We start from the raw sequence: 20,567 nt of genomic DNA, 5'->3' as shown, positions 1-20,567 counted from the left end.
TATAGTAGTTTTGTAATAAAACATTCAGTAGTAACTTCAATGGAACTTTGAGGTATTGAGGATAAAACATTAATCATGTATTCCAGGGACAAAGTAGTTGTTAGTGGTTTTTACAAGCAAGAGAATAGAGACCTGTTAATTCTTTGTTGCAAAAAGCTGTAGTGGATATTCATAATTAAGATGTGCACAGCTTGTTTTTCTCCTCCTCTGCTGGCAGTTGACAAGTGAGGTCATCTCTTTGGAAATACAAGGGGTGGTTGTTGTCCAGATCTTAAATACAGGATTGGATAGATGGGTAGAAAGATCTTGTGTGCTTCCTGTGAACTTATAAGTAAAGGAATGGAATATGTCTGCAAAAGTGAACTAAATAACTTAAATACAGAAGTGCTCTTATGAAACAGTGGTTTTATTTTAATTTAAACAGTCATTTAAATTGTGTCCAACTCAAATGTTGGCAGACTGCATAGCTTTCTGAAAGGGAACCTGTTTTATTGTGTTTTTGATCCAATTTTAGTGAAGGTCTTGAATTTTTTTTTCCTGGGACTTTTTAGGGTTTCGGGTTGGGGGGGGTAATTGGTTGGAATCTCTGTAAGTTCCCCCTCCCCCCAATATTTTGACTCATTTTTAGCTTCAGAGCAGTGTTTTGCTATCTGATTCTAGCACTGATTTGGAGTGTGAGTGCAGGTAGCATGGCACTGTTACATTTTGATGTTTTCATCTTTCTGCAGAGAAGGTCTCTTATTTACTGGAGATGGTCTGGGCATTTCCCAAGTCCTTCACTGCTAGGAAGTTCTGTGTTCTACCTTAGGGGAACTGGTGAGCACAGACTACTTAGTGCGAAAAAATGTGATAAACACAGGACAGTCATAAAAGTTTGTTACGTTCTCATAACCGTCGTCTTTTGTGGTTTTGTGTTGAGTACAGTTTTATGATACAACTGAGCCAGCGTAATGGCTTTTAGGCACAGAAAGTTCCCTCATCCCCACACCCATGTTTTCACAAAAGAAGGCATTTAAAGACACAGCCAGTCAGCTCTGGCATTTGTTGATCCTTCTTCCTGAGTCAATTCAGTTCATTAACTGGTCAGATTTGATTTTTGCCTAAAGAGGTAGCAGCTTTTTGCTAGATTAGTGTGCTAATTTGGCTGAAGGAAGAGCCCAGTAAGTGCTTGTGCAAGTGTGTTTCGGGTCATCTCAGCTGCACTGAAAGGTGATAACATAGATCAGAACTAAACTTAAAGCCCGTTTACTTGCATCTTTTATGTGCTTCTTAAAGAGGTAAACTGTAAATCGGAAATTTTGCACTCAGAGCAGAATTCTGAGAGATGGTGGATTTAAGCCACAGGAGAGGTCTAAGATAGTGAATGGATGCTAGGATATGTTGTTTTGAGGCTTTGTGCACCAGTCAAAATCTGTTCGGTTATGTGATGCAAAATGCTGGTTTATGCGGCTGGTTTAAAAAACTTGGGGAAAAAAAAAGGTTAGCATTAATATTTTATTGGAGAACTCTATGTCAGAGCATATATGAATATGGAACAAAAGTAAAAACTTTATACTCTTAGGTAATAATGCGATAGAAGTGTGAATGTTCTCATACTTAATCTGACCTAGAGCAGTGCAGTGTGTAGTTCTAATACTAATAAGTCAGGATGGGACTGTGGGAATGAACAAATAAATCAAGTGTTCTAAAAGGATCTATGCTAAAGTAGAGAGACATGATCTGCACTATAAAACAATTGAGAGGCATTAAGAAAAGACTGTTGATGTCACACCAGTTTCCAAATGCTTTTGTAATTGTGTACTTGGAGGCTGTGTTCTTGGTTTACTGAAGATGCTCAAGCATTCTCTCACAAAGAGAAGCCAACTGTACAAAATTCAATTTATAGTAAAACAGTTCTTGATCCTTACTGTGCTAACATTTGGAGGTAATTGGATGTGAACTCTTATCTGTGAAAATAAGCTTCAAGAGTAATTTAACTCCATTAAAATGTAGTTTCACATCAAGATAATGTGAGTGTTTGCTGGTACTTGTCTGAACTCTCAGAGCTGGGTCAGTCTGTTAAACTCTCAGGAGACCAACCCAAATGTATAATTTTCTGCTCAGTTAGCAAGCTGAAGTAGCTCGTTGTGGGCTCAGATGAGCAGTAATACCAACACGAGAGAAGGTGAGACCACACCAGTGACTGAACTTCCTTATACTGTCCTGATGTATACTCTTAATGTTTTTTTTCTTTAACTTTTTTCTTCCTGGGAACTTGGAGTTACTGCTTGGAGGTTTTTCGTTCCTAAAATTTTTAGGAGCCACTCCCTAATATGGGTTACAAAAATAATTGTTTCAAATGCATTTTAAGAGAAACCATAATTTTGAAAGGTAAGCTATTTAAGTAGTCGTTCAAGAGTGTGCTTATTCATACTCATCCATATGGGTACATATTCATACTATACACTTTGGGCATTAATTCTTTGCGTAGATGGATTGGAATGCAGACTGTGGCAGTCAAACTTAGATCCTCAGCAGCTAAAGAGCTGATATGATGGGTGGTTTTCTCTGGCCCCCATTTTTTCAAACTAGCACAGTATGTGTTCCTAAGAACTTTGTATGTACCTAGTCTTAAAGTTTTAGTTTTACAGACTACCTGGTTTCTTCCAATAAAAGAAAGGCTCTCTAGTAAAAATCATGGAAAACTTGATAAGTAGCCATAATAAAACCAAAGTTTTGTTGTATCATAACATTGCTGCTACATCATTCTGTATTTTCTATTTGAAGATAATTGTGTCATAATCACATGCACAAGTATGTTATCCTTCTTCCCTACACTAATGCTGCAGTACCATTCTATGTTCTGTGATGTAAAGCAGTTAAACTTCCCCTTGTTTTATACCTGTCAGTGTCTGTCTGTCTTTATGTATAAAAATCAAAATTCAGTAATATCAGTTTGGTACATGAGTATTACTTAGTGTTCTTTAGAGCCTGTATGTCTTCATATTCTGTTGTGAACATCATTATCTCCAAGAAGTTAATCAGTGTTTCTGTGCTTCATGTTTTTTTTGTTAAGTGTGAATAATAATCATTAGATTAAAAAAGACTTGATTTCTAATTTATTTTCAGATGCTCATGTCTGTTTCATTGATTTTTAAATAAAATATGATTAAGTGAAAATGATTTTAGTCTTTCTCTTACAGTTTACATTTCTTAAGATTGATTGTGTTGAATGTTGCATCCTTTACCTTTTTTTACTTTTGGAAGGAATCTGCTTAATTCAGATCTTCCTCTTTCTCAAGTAGAGCACTGTTTAGAGCCAGTATATTTCAAAAATCAGTTTGCTGTCAAATTCTACTCAACTGGAATCCAGATTAAATTGATATGGCAATTTCAAACTAAAGAGAACTCTCTTATTTTCTCTTTTATAGTTTGTGTTGCTATCAGTTGGTAATAACTAGCTTCCAGTGGAGTGGTTAGTTGCTTCAAAACAATTTGAGTGCTGCATAAATTCACCCAGGATGTATTTTGTTAAGCTTTGAAAATATATTCAATAATTGCTAATGCGTAAAATATAAAAGCAATTAAATACCTTTGTTTTCTTCTTGTGACCAGTATTAATTACATTCTTCCATTTTCTCTAGTTAAAGTACCTCGTAATTTTCGCTTATTGGAAGAACTTGAAGAAGGTCAGAAAGGAGTAGGTGATGGTACAGTAAGCTGGGGCCTTGAAGATGATGAAGACATGACACTCACCAGATGGACAGGCATGATTATTGGGCCACCGAGGGTAAGTGTGGCAAGTTAAAAGACTTTTTGTTTGTTTGTAGGCAATACAAATTGCAAAAAGATAAAAGATTGCTTTGTCATAGCATAAAGAAATTAGTTAAAATTTAATGTATGAAGTTGTAGTAATATTACCTGTACTTGTTCTGTAACACTATATTCATGTTAAAATTCATCACATCCTGGCATGTTAGTAAGTATTTTGAGTCTGGCCTGCCCAAGTTGTATGTCTCTGTAACTGTGTAAGCCAGTTGTGATTTGAGACTTATTACCTGGAGTTATGATTATACTTGGTCCGTATTTCCATTATCACCACACATAATACCGGACAGTGATAATGTAGTAAACAGGGTAACTGTCTCTCCATGATTTACTGTATGTACCTGGTAATTTCAGTTGTGTAACAGTGACAGAATATTTTAAAATTTCACCAGTTTTATTAAATAATCTTTCAATGTAGCATTGTATGCAGTCCACTTGAATCATGCCTAAAGACCAGGCAGTTATTAGTTACCCCGACAGGATAAAATGTATAAATAAAGTTTATATCCTTCTGACCTTTGAAGTTCTGTAGAATCTCATTTACAACAATACAACCTGCAAAAGAAATACAGGCATACCTCTGAGATATCGTGGGTTCAGTTCCAGGCCACTGCAATAAAGCAAATATCGCAATAAAGCAAATATCACAATAAAGCAAGTCACAGTAATTTTTTGGTTTCCCAGTGCATGTCAAAGTTATGTTTATACTATACTGTAGTCTATTAAGTGTGCAATAGCATTATGTCTAAAAAACAATGTACATACCTTGGTTCAACAATACTTTATTGCCAAAAAAATGCTAAGCGTCATCTGAGCCTTTAGCAAGTCGTAATCTTTTTGCTGATGAAGGGTCTTGCCTTGATGTTGATGGCTGCTGACTTATCAGGGTGGCGGTTGCTGAAGGTTGGGGTGGCTGTTGCAGTTTCTTAAAATGAGAAAACAATGAATTTTGCCACATTGATTGACTCTTCCTTTCACAAATGATTTCTCTGTAGCATGCGATGCTGTTTGATAGCATTTTACCCACAATAGAACTTCTTTCAAAATGGGAGTCAATGCTCTCAAACCCTGCTGCTGCTTTATCAACTAGGTTTATGTAATATTCTAAATCCTTTGTGAAAATTGTTGAAATGACAACAGCATCTTCACCAGGAGTAGATTCCATCTCAAGAAACTGCTTTCTTTGCTCATCCATAAGTAGCAACTCCTCATCTGTTAAAGTTTTATCTTGAGGTTGCAGCAGTTCAGTCACATCTTCAGGCTCCACTTCTAATTCTAGTTTTCTTGCTGTTTCCACCACATCTGCAGTTACTTTCTCCACTGAAGTCTTGAACCTCTCAAAGTCATCCATGAGGATTGGAATCAGCTTCTTCCAAACTCCTGTAAATGTTGATATTTTGACCTCCTCCCATGAATTGCAAATGTTCTTAACAGCATCTAGAATGGTGAATCCTTTCCAGAAGATTTTCAATTTACTCTGCCCAGATCCATCAGAGGAATCACTTTCTATGGCAGCTATAGCCTTACAAAATGTATTTCTTAAATAATAAGACTTGAAATCTGAAATTACTCCTGGCTGCAGAATGGATGTTGTGTTAGCAGACATGAAGACAACATTAATCTCATTGTGTCCATCAGAGCTCTTGGGTGACCAGGTGCATTTTCAATAAGCAGTAATATTTTGAAAGGAATCTTTTTTTCTGAGCAGTAGGTCTCAACAGTGGGCTTAAAATATTCAGTAAACCACATTGTAAACAGATGTGCTGTCATCCAGGCTTTGTTGTTCCATTTATAGAGCACAGGCAGAGTATATGTATCATAATTCTTAAGGGCCCTAGGACTTTTGGAATGGTAAATGAGCACTGGCTTCAACTTAAAATCACCAGCTGCATTAGCCCTTAACAAGATAGCCTGTTCTTTGAAGCTGTGAAGCCAGGCATTGACTTCTCTCTAGCTGTGAAAGTCCTAGATGGCATCTTCTTCCAGTGTCAGGCTGTTTTGTCTACACTGAAAATCTGTTGTTTAGTGTAGCCACATGCATCAACTATCTTAGTTAGGTCTTCTGGATAACTTGCTGCAGCTTCTACATCAGCACTTGCTGCTTCACTCTGCACTTTTATGTTGTGAAGATGGCTTCTTTCCTTAAACCTCATGAACCAACCTCTGCTAGCTTCAGACTTTTCTTCTGCAGCTTCCTCACCTCTCTCAGCCTTCATAGAATTGAAGAGAGTTAGGGCTGGATTAGGCTTCAGCTTAAGGGAATGTTGTGGCCGGTTTGATCTTCTGTCCAGACTACTAAAACTTTCTCCATATCAGCAATAAGGCTGTTTCGCTTTCTTATCATTCGTGTGTTCACTGGAGTAGCACTTTTAGTTTCCTTCAGGAACTTTTCCTTTGCATTCACAACTTGGCTACTGTTTGGCGCAAGAGGCCTAGCTTTCGGCCTATCTCAGCTTCTGACGTGCCTTCCTCACTAAGCTTAATCATTTCTAGCAGTCATTTCTAGTTTTTGATTTAAAGTGAGAGATGTGTGACTCTTCCTTTCACTTAAACACTTAGAGGCCATTGTAGGGTTATTAATTGGCCTAATTTCAGTATTGTTGTGTCTCATGGAATAGGGAGGCCTGAGGAGAGGGACAGAGATGGGGGAATGGCCAGTCGGTGGAGCAGTCAGAACATGCACAGCACTTATAAGTCCACTATGTATATGGGTGCAGTTTGTGGCACCCCAAAACAATTGCAATAGTAACATTAAAGATCACTGATCACAGATCACTGTAACAGATATAATGAGAATGAAAAAGTTTGAAATATTGCGAGAATTACCAAAATGTGACACAGAGACACGAAGCAAGCACGTGCTGTTGGAAAAATGGCACCGATAGACTTGCTCGGCCCAGGGTTGCCACAAACCTTCAATTTGTAAGGACCGCAATATCTGTGAAGTGCAATAAATCGAGGTTCAGTAAAATGAGGCATGTCTGTAATCATCTCTAGTGTCACCTGCAAAGATAGGAATGGATATATCATTGCTTGAGTAGTAACTTTTGTGCAATCATTCTCATGAGTTACAATATGATACAGGAGATCGCTATGTAAATGCAGACTTTAAATGACTGTACTTCAAGTAACATATTGTAACAAGTTACCGTATGTGTCTCACTGCATATGTGAGATTGCTGTCTTGTGCGTCTTTCCATGCTGGAGGGCGTGTAATAAAGACAAGAATTGAAATCAGAAATTGGCCTCAGTAAAGATAATGTTGTCTCCTGCCAGTTCTATTGCCAGTGTAGTTCAAGCTCCTTTTGGAAGTCAAAATTAGCTGTAACTTGCAGCAGACTCTTTTGAATGTCTCCATAATTGTGTGGTGCTCTTAATATTTAGATGCACTTGAGAGAGGACCAATTTAAAATATAGACACGACAGTATGCTTTGGATACTAGCTTCCATAGAATCAAAGTGTTTGAGTATGTTTTAAACAAAGTTTGTAGTCTTACGGTTTTTGAGAACTTGCAAATGTGAGCTAGTTAGAATAGATCTCCCTGACTTTCTGAACAGCCTCTAGTATATAGTACTTTATAGCTACAGTAAATATATATAGCTCTACCAAGTAGTTGTTAACATTTGGGAAAAGCATCTTAGGCAGACACCCATCAGAGTTGCGTGTTAGAATTTCACTGCCTGGTATAGGGAAGAATTGTAGGTGGTCATGCAATGTGATCTTGGAAATGAAAGAATAACTGCCCTCCCAACATGTCCTGGCATTTGAGGGAGATACGTGCTTACTCTACGTTTTTTGCACAGTGATAAAATGGTTCATTATTCCAACATCTAAATGATCATAATTTGGGTCATTGAAGTTAACTCTCCCCAAAATAGTGAGTACTTATATTTTTATTAGTTATTTTTTCTGGACTTGGTGCAAATTTAGATGGATTCTCTGAGAAATGTGATGTTCACAGCTTGAAGTTTTACTCACTGCCCCAAGAACTGGAAATCTGGAGAGCCAGATGACAGCAAAGGAACATGTAGATGTCAGTCACCAAGTGTCTGTGTCTGGTTTCTGATTTGACCTAAAGCAGACTCCTACCACATCTTTGGAGAAGATTTGTGGGAATCCCATGCCTGTTTGTTTGGTTTTTTTTGTTTTTATTTTTATTTTTTTAAAGCTATCATTTTCCATGTATTTTCTTTATGAAAGGGTGCAGGCAAGTAATATCCTAGGCCATTTCAGAGCTTGAAGAATGGTCTTGCTGATAGTGGAATTAAAACTTGTGGAGGCAGTCAAAATAGGATTTTTGTGTTGTCGATGTTGAGCTGTTCTGTCGCAAAAAGCTTGTGTGATTGGCAGTCTCAGTATAGACTGGAATAGTAGATATAACTAAGGAATTTGACTGGGTTGTGTTGAAATACTGTGGAAGTTTCCCATTCAGGATCTTGCTGTACAGTCTGGTTTGAACCACTGCAATTGCTTCTTCTCTATATATAACTCTTTAAAAGGTATACTTGTATTGTGTGAGACACTTCAAATGCTTTTAAATTGCGTTAGTCTACAATAAGCAGACTTACTTGCCAATAGGTAGAAACTGGAATTCAAATATTTGTTTTCCAGTGCACAATAATTTGTGCATGCAAAAATAGCTGTGATTGTCAGCTGTGATGATATAAAGTGAAAGACCACCAGTTCCCAAGCCAGTGATAGTACCTCGATGAGAAGAATTCCATTTCCAGTTTCAGGGTTTGTAGGAGGTGGGAGATTTGGGAATTGGTTATGTAGACAGTGTGCAGCCTGGCAGAAGGTGGAGGAAGCTGCTAATACTGTCCAGAGCATGAAGTTCTTCACATACGTGGTTTCCCAAGAGCTGTGCAAACAATGTACTGACAAGTTTTTCTTGCTTTGTTTGCAGGGTGAACCAACAGAAAGGGAGAGGTGAAGATTTGTTTTGGTTTAAAAGAAATATTTTTCTGACCCTGAAATTGACCCTTTTTTGGCTTTTTGGGGAGGGGGTGGCAGAGGTACTTGTTTTAGAGTAAGCGGGGGAGTGGGAAAACAGACTAAAATTGAGATGCTACGTGGATAGGAATCCCTATTCCTATAAGAGTGAGTGCCATTCTTACGATTTTTCAGACTACTGAGCAGGGAATATACATTCTGTCCTTTTTCCTCTGTAACTTGACAGCACCCTAAGGAAGTGTGTGTTTTTGTCTGGTTAAATAGCCAGAATTGTTCTATATTCTTGCTGTAGTGGAGGCTGTTATCTGTAATGGGACATGGTTACTTTCATTGGGCCTTCAGCTTTTAGTGGGAAAAAATTAGGAGAAAACATCTTTGGTTAGGAAAGACTAACCAAAGATATTCTGCTTCTTAAGAATTGTTTGGTAGCTTTATCTGTCTAGTAGTTTCTGTGATAGTGAAGCTTTTTAGAAAGCTTCAGTCTTTTAATAGAAGGTTATTACGAATAACCTAAGAAATGGTGATTTCATAGCTTCAGGTCAGTCTGGACTTGATTGAAATTTTTAGATGGTCTCAGGTATCAAGACAATACAACTTTCTCCTGGCACTGAATATTAAAGGCCTATCCCTGATGACACTCAGTGTTTTAGTGACCTTTAGTACTTTTAACTAAGGAATGCTAGTGGTAAAGTAGCAATCTTAGCACAGATGTACTGCTCCAAGGGTTTCTTTATACATTCCATAATGAAAAATCTTGGAAAGAAGTGATGGACAATTTTACGTGCAGATAAAAGCTTCCCCTTGTTTCTTTCTGATCCAGCTGGTGTTCAAGCTTTGTGGCTTCCCAAGATTGTGTGTCACAGTTAGGATGCTTCAGTAGTCTGATTTCCACTCTGCCTTTTAACTGACCACAAAGTGAACTGCTCCTTGATAAATAGACTGTGTGGCTGATACTTCTACTTTGAGAGACTGATAGCTGGCTGATGCAGAGCCACTTAAAGTTGGTACTTCTGGGAAGTCTTGAGACATGTTGCTACTATGGGTTCATAGTAGCTTTTTCTGTTGTGCTACTGGAAAGAGGTATTTAAACTGGTTTGGGCTTCCTTCCTTTTGGAGTACAAAGGCGTGTGCATTGGTGACCAAGAGAGCCACAAACACTTTCTTACTATGTATAGTCTACTTGACAAGATTAAAAACAAAATGGTAGCACTGTATTAATTTCTACTTGGTCTTTCTCAAAATATATTTTCACTTTGAAACAGTTAAAAGAATGATCTGTTCCATGGTCACTTTGGAGTGAGGTCTTCTGTGAACTAACCGTCATTTAGTTCTACTCTGCAAAGTGTATAAATCCTCTAATAAACTAAACTTTTAATTATCATTGTTGATTTTCTTCCTCTCTGAAGCATTTCCTTGCTTAGAAATCCTCAACTGGGAAGTCTTGGAGATCTTCTGGAGTTCTCATTACATCTAGAATATTTTTTTTGCTAATACTGTTCTCATCTTGTTCTTGATTGTGTCTTAACTGTTGGGTTGTTTGCATATTTATCTTTCCTTGTTCCTGACTTTTTTGCAGTATTAGATATTTTTGTGAGGGAAAGAGATAATTTTCCTAATGATCATTGATCCTCCCCTCAGCACCCTACTGTGCCAAAGTTGATTTGGGAATGCAAATGTGTAGGAGGGATAAGAGTAAATATGAATTAAAAAAAAAAAGTTTTCTGTTAACTTCTTTATGGTAATGTTGTTGTCTTAAGAAGTAATGTAATTTGTACATAGTCATTAGGTAATCCAGATAACCAAAACAGTGGAATATCAATCTGTAATCCAAGACCATGAACTGATACATAATATGAACAGATTTATAATTATCTCATATTTTTCATCTTTATTGCTCCTGCCTTTGCTTTGTTTTTTTAAATATTCAACTTTCAGTAAGATGCATTAGTCTGTCTTTTTGCTTTCTAGACAAACTATGAAAACAGAATATACAGTCTGAAAGTAGAGTGTGGACCTAAATATCCAGAAGCACCTCCAACAGTTAGATTTGTAACTAAAATTAATATGAATGGAATAAATAATTCCAATGGAATGGTAAGTTGAAATGGTAAGACCAACCACCTTGTTAATCTGTACTATGAATTTTAACTGGGGAAAAGCCCAGGTGAGGAAATGCATGTTGGACAGAGATTTCATATTTAAATTTTGCAACATAGATACTTGGTTTGAATCAGATTTTCATTGCGTACTACATACATTCAAATCTTTAGGTATTTATAATAAACCAGTGGCTTCTCAGTCAGGTCTCAAGACCTGATACGCATTATTTACAGTATTGAAACACTTTTCAACTTCATTTAAAAAAAAAAAGCTTTTAGTTTTGCACAGAATAAAATGACTGTTTAAGCCATGTGTAGGTATTTCTCCTTATAAAAAGGAGATTAGATTCAAATAGGAACAGGAGTACTGTATTGGTCAAGACCATTACTTTATTTAGGCAGTAAAGGTTGTTTCAGTATCTGAATTTTATTTGATGTTTTCATTAATTACAAATAGAGGTTATTCTGCCTCATCCTCACTACTTTAGATGTAATAACTCCCCTGTAATGAACCAATGTACTTAGATTCTTGTTTTCTTTGTACTGGGTTTATTCAAATATGAGATGATTTTGAGCTTCTGTCTTAAGGTATGTTAATATAGATGGTAATCGCTCTCATTTTAAAGATCCATTTGCAATAAGTTACTTTGACTTACCTCGTGCTTAGTGTGGGATGAGTGCATTAAGGTAAGCAATGACAGCAGCTCAAGCAACAGTCTGTTATTCATTGTATACTCTTATCCTGTGAATAACTCTGAGGTACCTTGGATCTCGGTGGAAAAGGGATAAGCTATCTTGCATTTGCAATGATACATGTGCGTATGAACAGGAAACAACAATTTATCACCCTGATATCTATGTGTATCTTTGTCTCCAATGAATGCCAAGTAATTGGGTTAAGGTAATATTTAGAGATGAGTCAGAGATCATCTTTAGATTTGAAATAGTTTAAAAGATTCAGAAGAAAGTTTGACTTGCATTTGAGTAATTATAATACTGACATGTGAAACTTAAGTATCTGAAAGAGTGTAGCAGAGAGAGAAATTCTTAGGCATTCATTTGAGCTCTCATAGGTGGTAAAATAGTGTGCTGATTGGACATCCAAAGCCAGGGCACTGACATTTCAGAAATAGGTTAAAATTAATTTGAAAGAACTTCTGGCATAGCCACCAACTTAGCTCTACCTGAAAATCTTAATACAGTTGTTATCTGTAAATCAGCTGTTGTCCTTTTTCCAAACTGTGGATGGTTATCTAGGTATATATGTTCATTAAAAGGTTGTGACTAGGCAAAGTTGCCAATTTGGAATGCAGCAGAGCTTTTTATATCTTTGTAATATTATTTTGATACCTCCTCCTAGAAACATGTATTATTCTGATTCAGTGAACAAATATGCTCTGATGCCTTCATCTGTGCATGCCTGAGAAAATGAATGTTGGTTTCGGAGCAGAATCTTAGACCTGCAGAGCCTGAAAACTCAGGTTTACCAACTCAGTTGGCTTGGAGCTTTTCTTGTGAGAAGTCTGCTCAGGGATAGATAGGGCGGTTTTAAAAGCACTGGTTGAAATCCAGGTCTCTCTACAGGAAAAGTTTGATTCTAATAAATTCATAAGTTTATACCAAATCTTCCTTGCATTGTTCCCTCAATATTTCTATGAACTAGTATATCTTATGAAGGAATTGCTATGCAAATGCATAATTTTTTAATGGATTTCAGTAAGATTAGATTGAATTGTTAATGAAAACAGTTTTCAGAACTAAACAACTTAAAACTCATTCGTTATTTAATTTTTAACGTCTCCATCGTCCTGGTATCTTGCATTTTAGCTTATTTTGCCACTGTGTTTATTAGAGTTGTGCCAAATCTGTCAGATAAACTAGGACATATTTTACAAATCAGAGCACAGAACTGGGATTCGGTTGACTGAGTTTGGCTTTGCCCAGACCAGCTTTTTCAGCTTTGGATAAATAAATTAATACCTGTGTTTCCATAACTGTAAACTAGGTTAAAAACGTGTTACGAGAATTAGCTGAATACCCGTTAATATTATAAAATTCAGCCATGTAGTCTATAGTCCTGTAGACTGTATGTTAATTTAACTGAAAATAAAGGTACGAGTACAAGTGTAGGATCTGTTTAAGAATCACTAGTTCAGTAAATGCTATCTAATGACAAAATCCACATGCTGGATTAATGTAATGTATTCATATATTTAACCTAGCAAGTGAATTAGTCTTTATTTTCCAGAGGTTCTAAGTATGATGAGCACTCAATTCTCTAGGATTTTCCTCTAAAGTATTTTTTTCATTATTTAAATACTGTTTGTGAATGACTACTTTAGAGAGTAATATACTTAGGATTTTATTTTCTTGAATCTGAAACTAATTGCAGTTTTCATTTTCAGTCATTTAAGAATATGTTTTAAAAATCAGGGTTTAGATAAAAAATGTTTTATTTATAGTGAGAGTACTGATTATAGTATGTCACATATTTAAATAGTTTTTCATTTAACTTCTTTTTAAATCTAGCTTTAGGAAAATTCTGCTAGAACCAGATATATTTTTAGAAGTAAAAATGGGGTCCATCTGCATTAGGTCTGTTCGTGTATAATGTACACATCTGCTCCAAAATGGTGGAAGGCAAAACATAAAATGTGGATGTTTTGTGGATGAAAAAACTGGAAGACAAAATAACCCATATTTCTGAAAAGGTGATTGCAAAATCAGAACTTGCACCCAGGTCTCATGAGGCATATGCTGTTGTCTTAACCACAGCCTCAGATTATTCTCCTGAAACACTCCTGAACTTCTCTGCAACATTTCGCATTGCTGCTCCCTCTTTTATAAGTTCTTTCTTGTTTCTTCCAAGCTGCTCTCTCACTTTCTGATTGTGTTCCATATAATGGATCATAACTGCTTACCAGGGTTGTTGCATTCCTTGAACAGTTGGAGGCAAGAAGCAGAAACTCTCCCAACCGTGCTTCTGCACCCTGTTTTTGGCATATGGGCAGCTTTTGATCACAGTGGTTATAGATGTCATGAAAAAAGTCGGTGACTTGCAGAAAAGGAAGAGGCTTGAGTTTAACAACAACACAGATTTTATGTTGTAGCAGTATTATCACGTTACTCAAGACATTTAGAACATTGTTAAGGAACACATTACAGAAGATGCGTGCCAGTAACACCGCTTCGAAGAAAAGTATAGCCCCCAGTGTGAGTTTAGAGGATGATGATTTCCGTTGAGTTGGCATGTGAATGATGGAGAGGGGAGATGGATGTGCACCAGAGTCAACTTTGATCGAAAGAAAGTAGTCTCAAACTGCTTCACTGGCAGTGGTACTCAACCTTTTTAACTTGCAAGTCCCTTCACATTCTGCCTGAAAACTGCAGGTCTGTGTAATGAATTTATCCTTATTGACCATGACAGGTTTATTGATTTACTGACTTTTTGTTTGATTATTTTGAGAAGAGATTGTTGCTTGTAAATAACTCTTTCATCAAGAGCTTATCTCCAGGGATCTCAGAGATCACTGGTTGAAAAATATTTAGTGTAGAAAAAGAGCGGGGTTACTTTAGGAGTGTTTACGTCAAGAGACCAATTCTAGGTGTTCTGAATCAGACTGCTTAAGTGCCTTTCTCCTTCAGTCTGCTGGTTAGCTTCTGTGTTTGCTTGCTTTGCAATTTGCATATACAGCTACTGCTTCTGTATACAGAATTAGGTTACTAATTTCAGAAAAGCTAGTCAAGGTATGTAAGTAGGGCTGGGCAAAATGCTTTTCTGTGCTAATGGTGTTACTGTTGTAAAATTCTGTTTAAATTATCATTCTTAATGCAGTGGGGTCTTTTCTCTTGAAGACTTATGTATCATATGCTGATAAAACACAGGTTGTGTTCTGACATGGTATTTATTTTCCCATGGTCTTCTGAGGATGCTGGATTTTTGCATCTGTGAGAGCACTCTGCAGCAGTCTGCTTGCAGGATTTGCAATCACTGTTGTTCATTTAAATACCATTTACAGCTGTTTCTTTTAAATTCGGTTGCAACTGTCAACTGTAAGTCTTTAAGCTGTGGTCCAGTTATTTATTGGAATATGTTTATAGTAGATTTAAGCAGTTTGCTGCTACTTAAAGTTAAGATACTGGGATCATTATAAACACTGAACACAGCGTTTTGTGAAATTATTTGGTTAGGTTTCAATTTTGTGGAAAAATTCATGCATTATACATATTGTTGCTCTTGCTATTGTTTAAGGAATTACAATGTACCACCAGAATAAAATAGTCTTGAGGCTGCAGTTTTGAGCTTTATTAACTTCTATGTGATCTTGAAAATCCTCCTCCTATATACCAGAATGCATACCTCTAATATTAGCTAGATGCTTTGGTTTGAACATTACATAGTTTGTGTAGCCCTTCCAAGTATCTTAGCATTGTTCTTCATGAGGTAAATTTATTGTGTACTGTCTACGTTGGAAATAACTTCTGTAATGCAGAGAATAAAACCTGAGCCAAAATCTTTACTCAAAACATTCATAACATTGATAAACAGATTTTACAGTCTGTTTGCTGCTACAAGTTCCCAGTCAAGAGCTACTTTTTATCCTGGAGGAGCCTGGAGTTACCAACTCTTATGTTCCTACTTAGCCCGTGTATGTAGAATTGCACTGTTTAAACAGCACTGGTTTAAACCTAGTTTAAACAACACTAAGTAAGTGCTTTAACTGAGGCTGATTCTCCAATCTTGAGAGAGCCTACAAAGGTGAAGTTGAGGAGAAGTGAAGAAAAGGAAGATGGTATGGAAGCAGAATTGCCAGACCAAAGACAGACTTTTGTTTTGGGAGTCCCACAGCAACTGCCTTTCCAGCTATTTTTTGCTGAGCCTGTCTTTATCTGAACTAATAATTATATTAAGTTTTCTTCCTCAAAGCTACTGAAATCTAAACTCATCTTTTGTTCTTATCTTTGCTAATCTATCCAGTCTTCCTTTAAAACAGTTAATTATCACATGGACTTCCACCCTCTTTCCCCCACCCTGCCCCACCAAGTGCACGTGTCTTTCCTGGTTGGGGATCCTCTGTTGCAAGTATTATATGGCCCTTGACCTGTAGTGTCTTTTCCTTCTATTTTACTTAGGTTATTGACTTCTTGGCAGTCCAGTGACATGTGCTGTGATCTCTCCTCAGCTACTTCAGTAGACAGTGTTGTGACTCAGACTAACATGAAAGTTGTTTAAATTGCTGATCTGTGCTGACAGGCTTTATACTAAAGCATTCATGAAGCAGTTGTGTTTTGTTCCATTTTTGCTTAAATATAAGGTGGGCTTATGTCAGGTGGGCTGCAGAGAAGTATTAACAAGTTAGGGGGAAGGGGAGAAATAAGAAATAACCACTTAAACAGCTGCAGCTGCATGCCAAGTGGATATATGATCTGAGCCCTTGTTTCTTCTGTTCCCATGCTGCTTACCACTGTGCAAATTTTCTTCCTTTTTGTAGGACCCCCCCCCCCCCCGCAGAGAAAAATGATGGTGTCATGCATTTCTTGCTGCATTCTCTATATAGAGTATAGTTTTGAATAGTGTGATATCCACTATTCTAATTTTGAAATGAATTCATGTTGCTAGTTTTGTAGGTCTGGGTGGCTGGACAGAAACTCTGGAGAGTCCTTCTTTAACCTCTCTGGGAGGACTGGGGAGGAAGGGTCTGTAAGAGATCTTGGTACCTCAGAACAGAGTTCTGGCTGAATAGATGTCTTACTCAAGCTGCTACTTTGGTAGTACAGGAAACCTCTTATCAGAGTTTCCCTTTTTCTCCCTGGTGGTTTTGTTTAATAGTCTGCTCTCTAAGAAAAGAGAAGCTGTTTTCCAGTTACAAAGATTATTCTCTCTTGATACTGCCCCTTTATCTGCCATATTAGACCAAATACTCCTTTAAAAAAAGAAGAGGAAAAAGTCTAGCAGTTACAGAGGTGATCTGAGCAGCATTACTTTCAAAACCTTTCTCTACAAGCTTACATGCTTGCATGCTTATTTTAAGTAGGCATGATCTTGCTGCATAATACAGCTTTCCTCTCCGTGCTCTTTTTCTTCCTAACTTATTAATGTTTGGAATAACTATTAAGTAATCTTACTGCCTTACGCTGTGCTTTGGTGATATGCTGTCCTTGGCAGTTGTACTGAGTTTAAGGAGTTCCCGATTCTGAGCAGGGGAGTGTCATTATTTGTATGAACCTGAACTCTGTTCTGAAGTACCAAGATCTCTTACAGACCCTTCCTCTCCATTTGCCCTAGAGAAGTTAAAGGAGGACTCTTCAGAGTTTCTGTCCAACTGTGAACTGGATCAAGGATCCTGCTTAAGCACTTTCTTCCGTATGTGTTTTTCAGTTGGATGGATTCTCCCATTCAGGTCAGAATGTAGCCCCACGAACATTTCAGGGCTTAGCTGAGAAGGTGATAAGCAGCAGGCACTGATGCAGGAACAAGTGCCCCGTGAGAGGGACCAGAAGTTTCTTAAACTAGTATTGCCATTGAAGCCAGCATATGGTTAAACCTTGGCCTCAGTTTTCTCCAACAAAAATGTTTAGTCTTATCTTCTGGTGTTCTGAAACTAGACAGTCTCAATTTGAACAATGTAGAAATAAAACTTCAGTGGTAACATTCTTTTTTCTGATTCCAGTGTTTATTTTTTTTCCTGTTTGCCCTAATTAAAATGGGAAAATAAAGTTCTCAGTGTTTTATGCTGTCTAAATGATAAAGCAGTGATTTCCAACATTTACAACTATGTGGGCTGCCACATTACTCTGCCAGTGGAGTTCAGTAGTATGTGATAGCTGTTTACGAGGGCCTTCTGTGCAGTTGCACAGATGTATGCTCCTATGTGTTAAGATGCTTCTTGCTGGGGCTGGGTGGCTGCTGACAAAACAGTTCCCAAGCTGACTGTCAAATGCTGACTTGCCTATGGAAACCTCCATGTTATATTGTGAATTGTGTGAATTGTCCCACAAGTCCCATAAATGAACAGGCGAAGTCCTGTGTCTTTTCCTTTCAGTTCCTCTTCAAACTGATATTGTTTGGACTCTTGTGTGACCAGATCTTTTAAAGAACTGAGAAAACCCCAGTGTATGTATTGACATATTAAAATAAGGTGGGGGGGGTTGTTTGCCTAATTTAAAGCGAATTAATAAAAATAATTTTTTTTAAAAATGTGGCCACGGTTTTGCAGTAGACTATTGAATTCCTGTTCTCCCCCCCCCCACCTTTCCTTCACACTAATGTTAATATCAGCATAGATGGAGGGGTCCAGCTGTATGGATTTTATTGCAGAGTATCTGTATCTGTATGTAAATATATGACTGTTTTTCTAAAAGTATTTTATGAACATAGGGACTATATTTATGCCACAGGGAAAGTGTCGGGGGATGCTTTGAATCTTTATTAGAAAAAAGGAAATTATTTATGTAGAAATTTGGTATTTCATGGTAACTTAATTTCCTTATAACTCCCTCTTCTTTTTTCCAGGTGGATGCACGGAGCATACCAGTGTTAGCAAAATGGCAAAATTCTTATAGCATTAAAGTTGTACTTCAAGAGCTAAGACGTCTAATGATGTCCAAAGAAAATATGAAGCTTCCACAACCTCCAGAAGGACAAACTTACAACAATTAATTTTAGCTGATTCTCAAACTTCTGTCTTAAAACAGCAACCTTCTACTCATGTTAATGTCTTGATTAAATCTCACAATGCAAACACCCACACATTAAAAGAATTTCAGCTGGTATACATGACCTGGACATTTGTAAGAATATATATAAATATATGTATGCCCAATATGTTTTCAGGCACTATGGGAGAAAAAGGCAGCACAATTATTTTTTTCTCTTATCAAGGCACTGTCATTTAAGCATAAGCCTGAAATAGCCTAAAATTGGAGTTCAGGTTTTACAAGATGAAAGCATGACGGAAAGTGTCAGATTGCTGTGGAATAATATATGTTTCTGAAAATAATCTCTTGAGAAGGCAAAATATAAATGGCATGCTTTATCCATCTTGCTTAGTAAAAGAGCTGCAATTAAATTTGTTTTAAAGTAGCAGGTACAGTGAATACCGTTGCTCATCTTGTTTAATTTTGCAAAGGTGTGGGTGCCGACTACTAGTAGTGTCACAAAGTATGTTCAGGATTGTTTTGATACCTGTATTTATAAAATGGGGGGATTAATTTCTGTTAAGCAGCTCCTGTGTGTTACATGTATCGGACATGGCAAATATTTGTTTACAGTCTTTGTTCTAATAAACCATGCATTTAAGTTTTAGTGAAACAAAGGAAATGTATGGATATGTGATTGAGATTAAAGTTAGTCTTAAAATGTAAATAAAATGTGGAAAGTGTCTGAGACTGTGCCATTTCTATAATAGCGATGTAATATATGTACAGTAAGTTGCAGAAGTAGTGGAAAGCCAAACATAATATTGCTGCTGGTTTTACATGCACCTTTTATTCTTACCACTTTTTGTATGCTCACTTTACTTGATAGATCAAGATATTTCGTTTGTTGCAGAGGAGTAAATTCTGTCATCTGCAGTACCACTTCTTTGGACAAACTTGCACTGTATAAAAAAAAGCCTCCCTCCTTCTTTCCCCCTAGATTCTTTTGAGAAATGAGCAAAACTCTTTCACTTGGCTTACTTGACCTCTGAGCAGTTTTCAGACCACATTGTTGAAATCTGTCCTGCTTCTCAGTCCTTTTTCTTTCTTTGGAAGCTGCTACTACCTTGATTCTTCTTTTCCTGCATCTTTCCCTCTTCTGCGTTTCTTTTCTCTTTTTTTTTCCCCCCTCCTGTGTCATTTTTGTCTTGTCTAAAATACATTAAAAAAAAAAAACTTCAGGATGCTTTAATAAAAAGTTACACCTGTGGTACAGGTCACATTTCCATCTGCATTGTATGCATCAGATGCCAGTATACCACTGTCTTAGTAGAACACTTTCTGCCTCTCCTGTGACTGTTGGTCTGTTTCTTTCCATACATTCTGTCTAGTGGGAACAATGGTTTTAATTCTGTTACTGATTTCTCATAAGAAAGTAGCTTATTCTGTCCTTTTGAAAATGAGTTTTTTTTTTCTTTTTTTGCTCTTGGAAAAATGCAAGCCTTTGTTCATTTCAATGAGAAAATGTAACATTGGGAGCGAGACAGCTATTTGGCATTCAGTTTTATTACTGGTTCTCTTGAAAAAGTGAGTATAATCAACTTTAAGTTGACTTTAAGTTTATTTAAGTTTAATATGTTTAAGTTAACTTTGAGTTTGATATGCTTCTGCGTATTTCTGATGTAAAGGACAATTCTTTAAAAGCAATAAACTAGGTGTTCTTTGGAAAGGTTTAATTAATATTTGTCAATTTACACTCTTTAGACAAATTGGGCACTTCCAGAATTGGTGGAATTGTAGCTGCTAGCTACCTCTTGTCTGTATTTATATAAAGTATCATCTGTGAAAGTTTGGCTGGAGTGCATTGCAACATTTTCCTACTTGATTTAATTTGAATGATTTTGATGCCATTAAATACTTTTTTCTTACGCTAACACTGCTAATCTATATTTAATCGATTAAACTAATGGAACTGTGCAGTTGAGATGTGAATTTTTTGGAAAATTTCAGCATAAACTTTTGAGAGAATGAGAAGTATCACTAGACTTATGTGATTGGTAACATAATTT

The 20,567-nt window shown here is 36.8% G+C and overlaps 1 protein-coding gene across 1 annotated transcript in view; it reads left to right on the top strand.

Moving 5' to 3' along the window:
* The window catches only part of UBE2V2 (ubiquitin conjugating enzyme E2 V2), a 34,035-nt gene extending 14,792 nt beyond the window's left edge, over positions 1–19,243 (top strand). Inside the window, exons 2-4 of the mRNA XM_026102969.2 lie at positions 3,624–3,769; positions 10,730–10,855; positions 18,374–19,243. Of these exons, the coding sequence (XP_025958754.1) occupies positions 3,624–3,769; positions 10,730–10,855; positions 18,374–18,520 (419 nt within the window). The 3' untranslated portion in view covers positions 18,521–19,243. The remainder of the gene's footprint in view (positions 1–3,623; positions 3,770–10,729; positions 10,856–18,373) is intronic.
* The last annotated feature ends 1,324 nt before the right edge of the window (positions 19,244–20,567 follow it).

Source organism: Dromaius novaehollandiae, chromosome 2 (genome assembly GCF_036370855.1).
Source record: "Dromaius novaehollandiae isolate bDroNov1 chromosome 2, bDroNov1.hap1, whole genome shotgun sequence".
NCBI lineage: Eukaryota > Metazoa > Chordata > Aves > Casuariiformes > Dromaiidae > Dromaius > Dromaius novaehollandiae.
The sequence above is the reverse complement of the archived record's forward strand: the minus strand, read 5'-3'. Positions and strand labels throughout refer to the sequence as shown.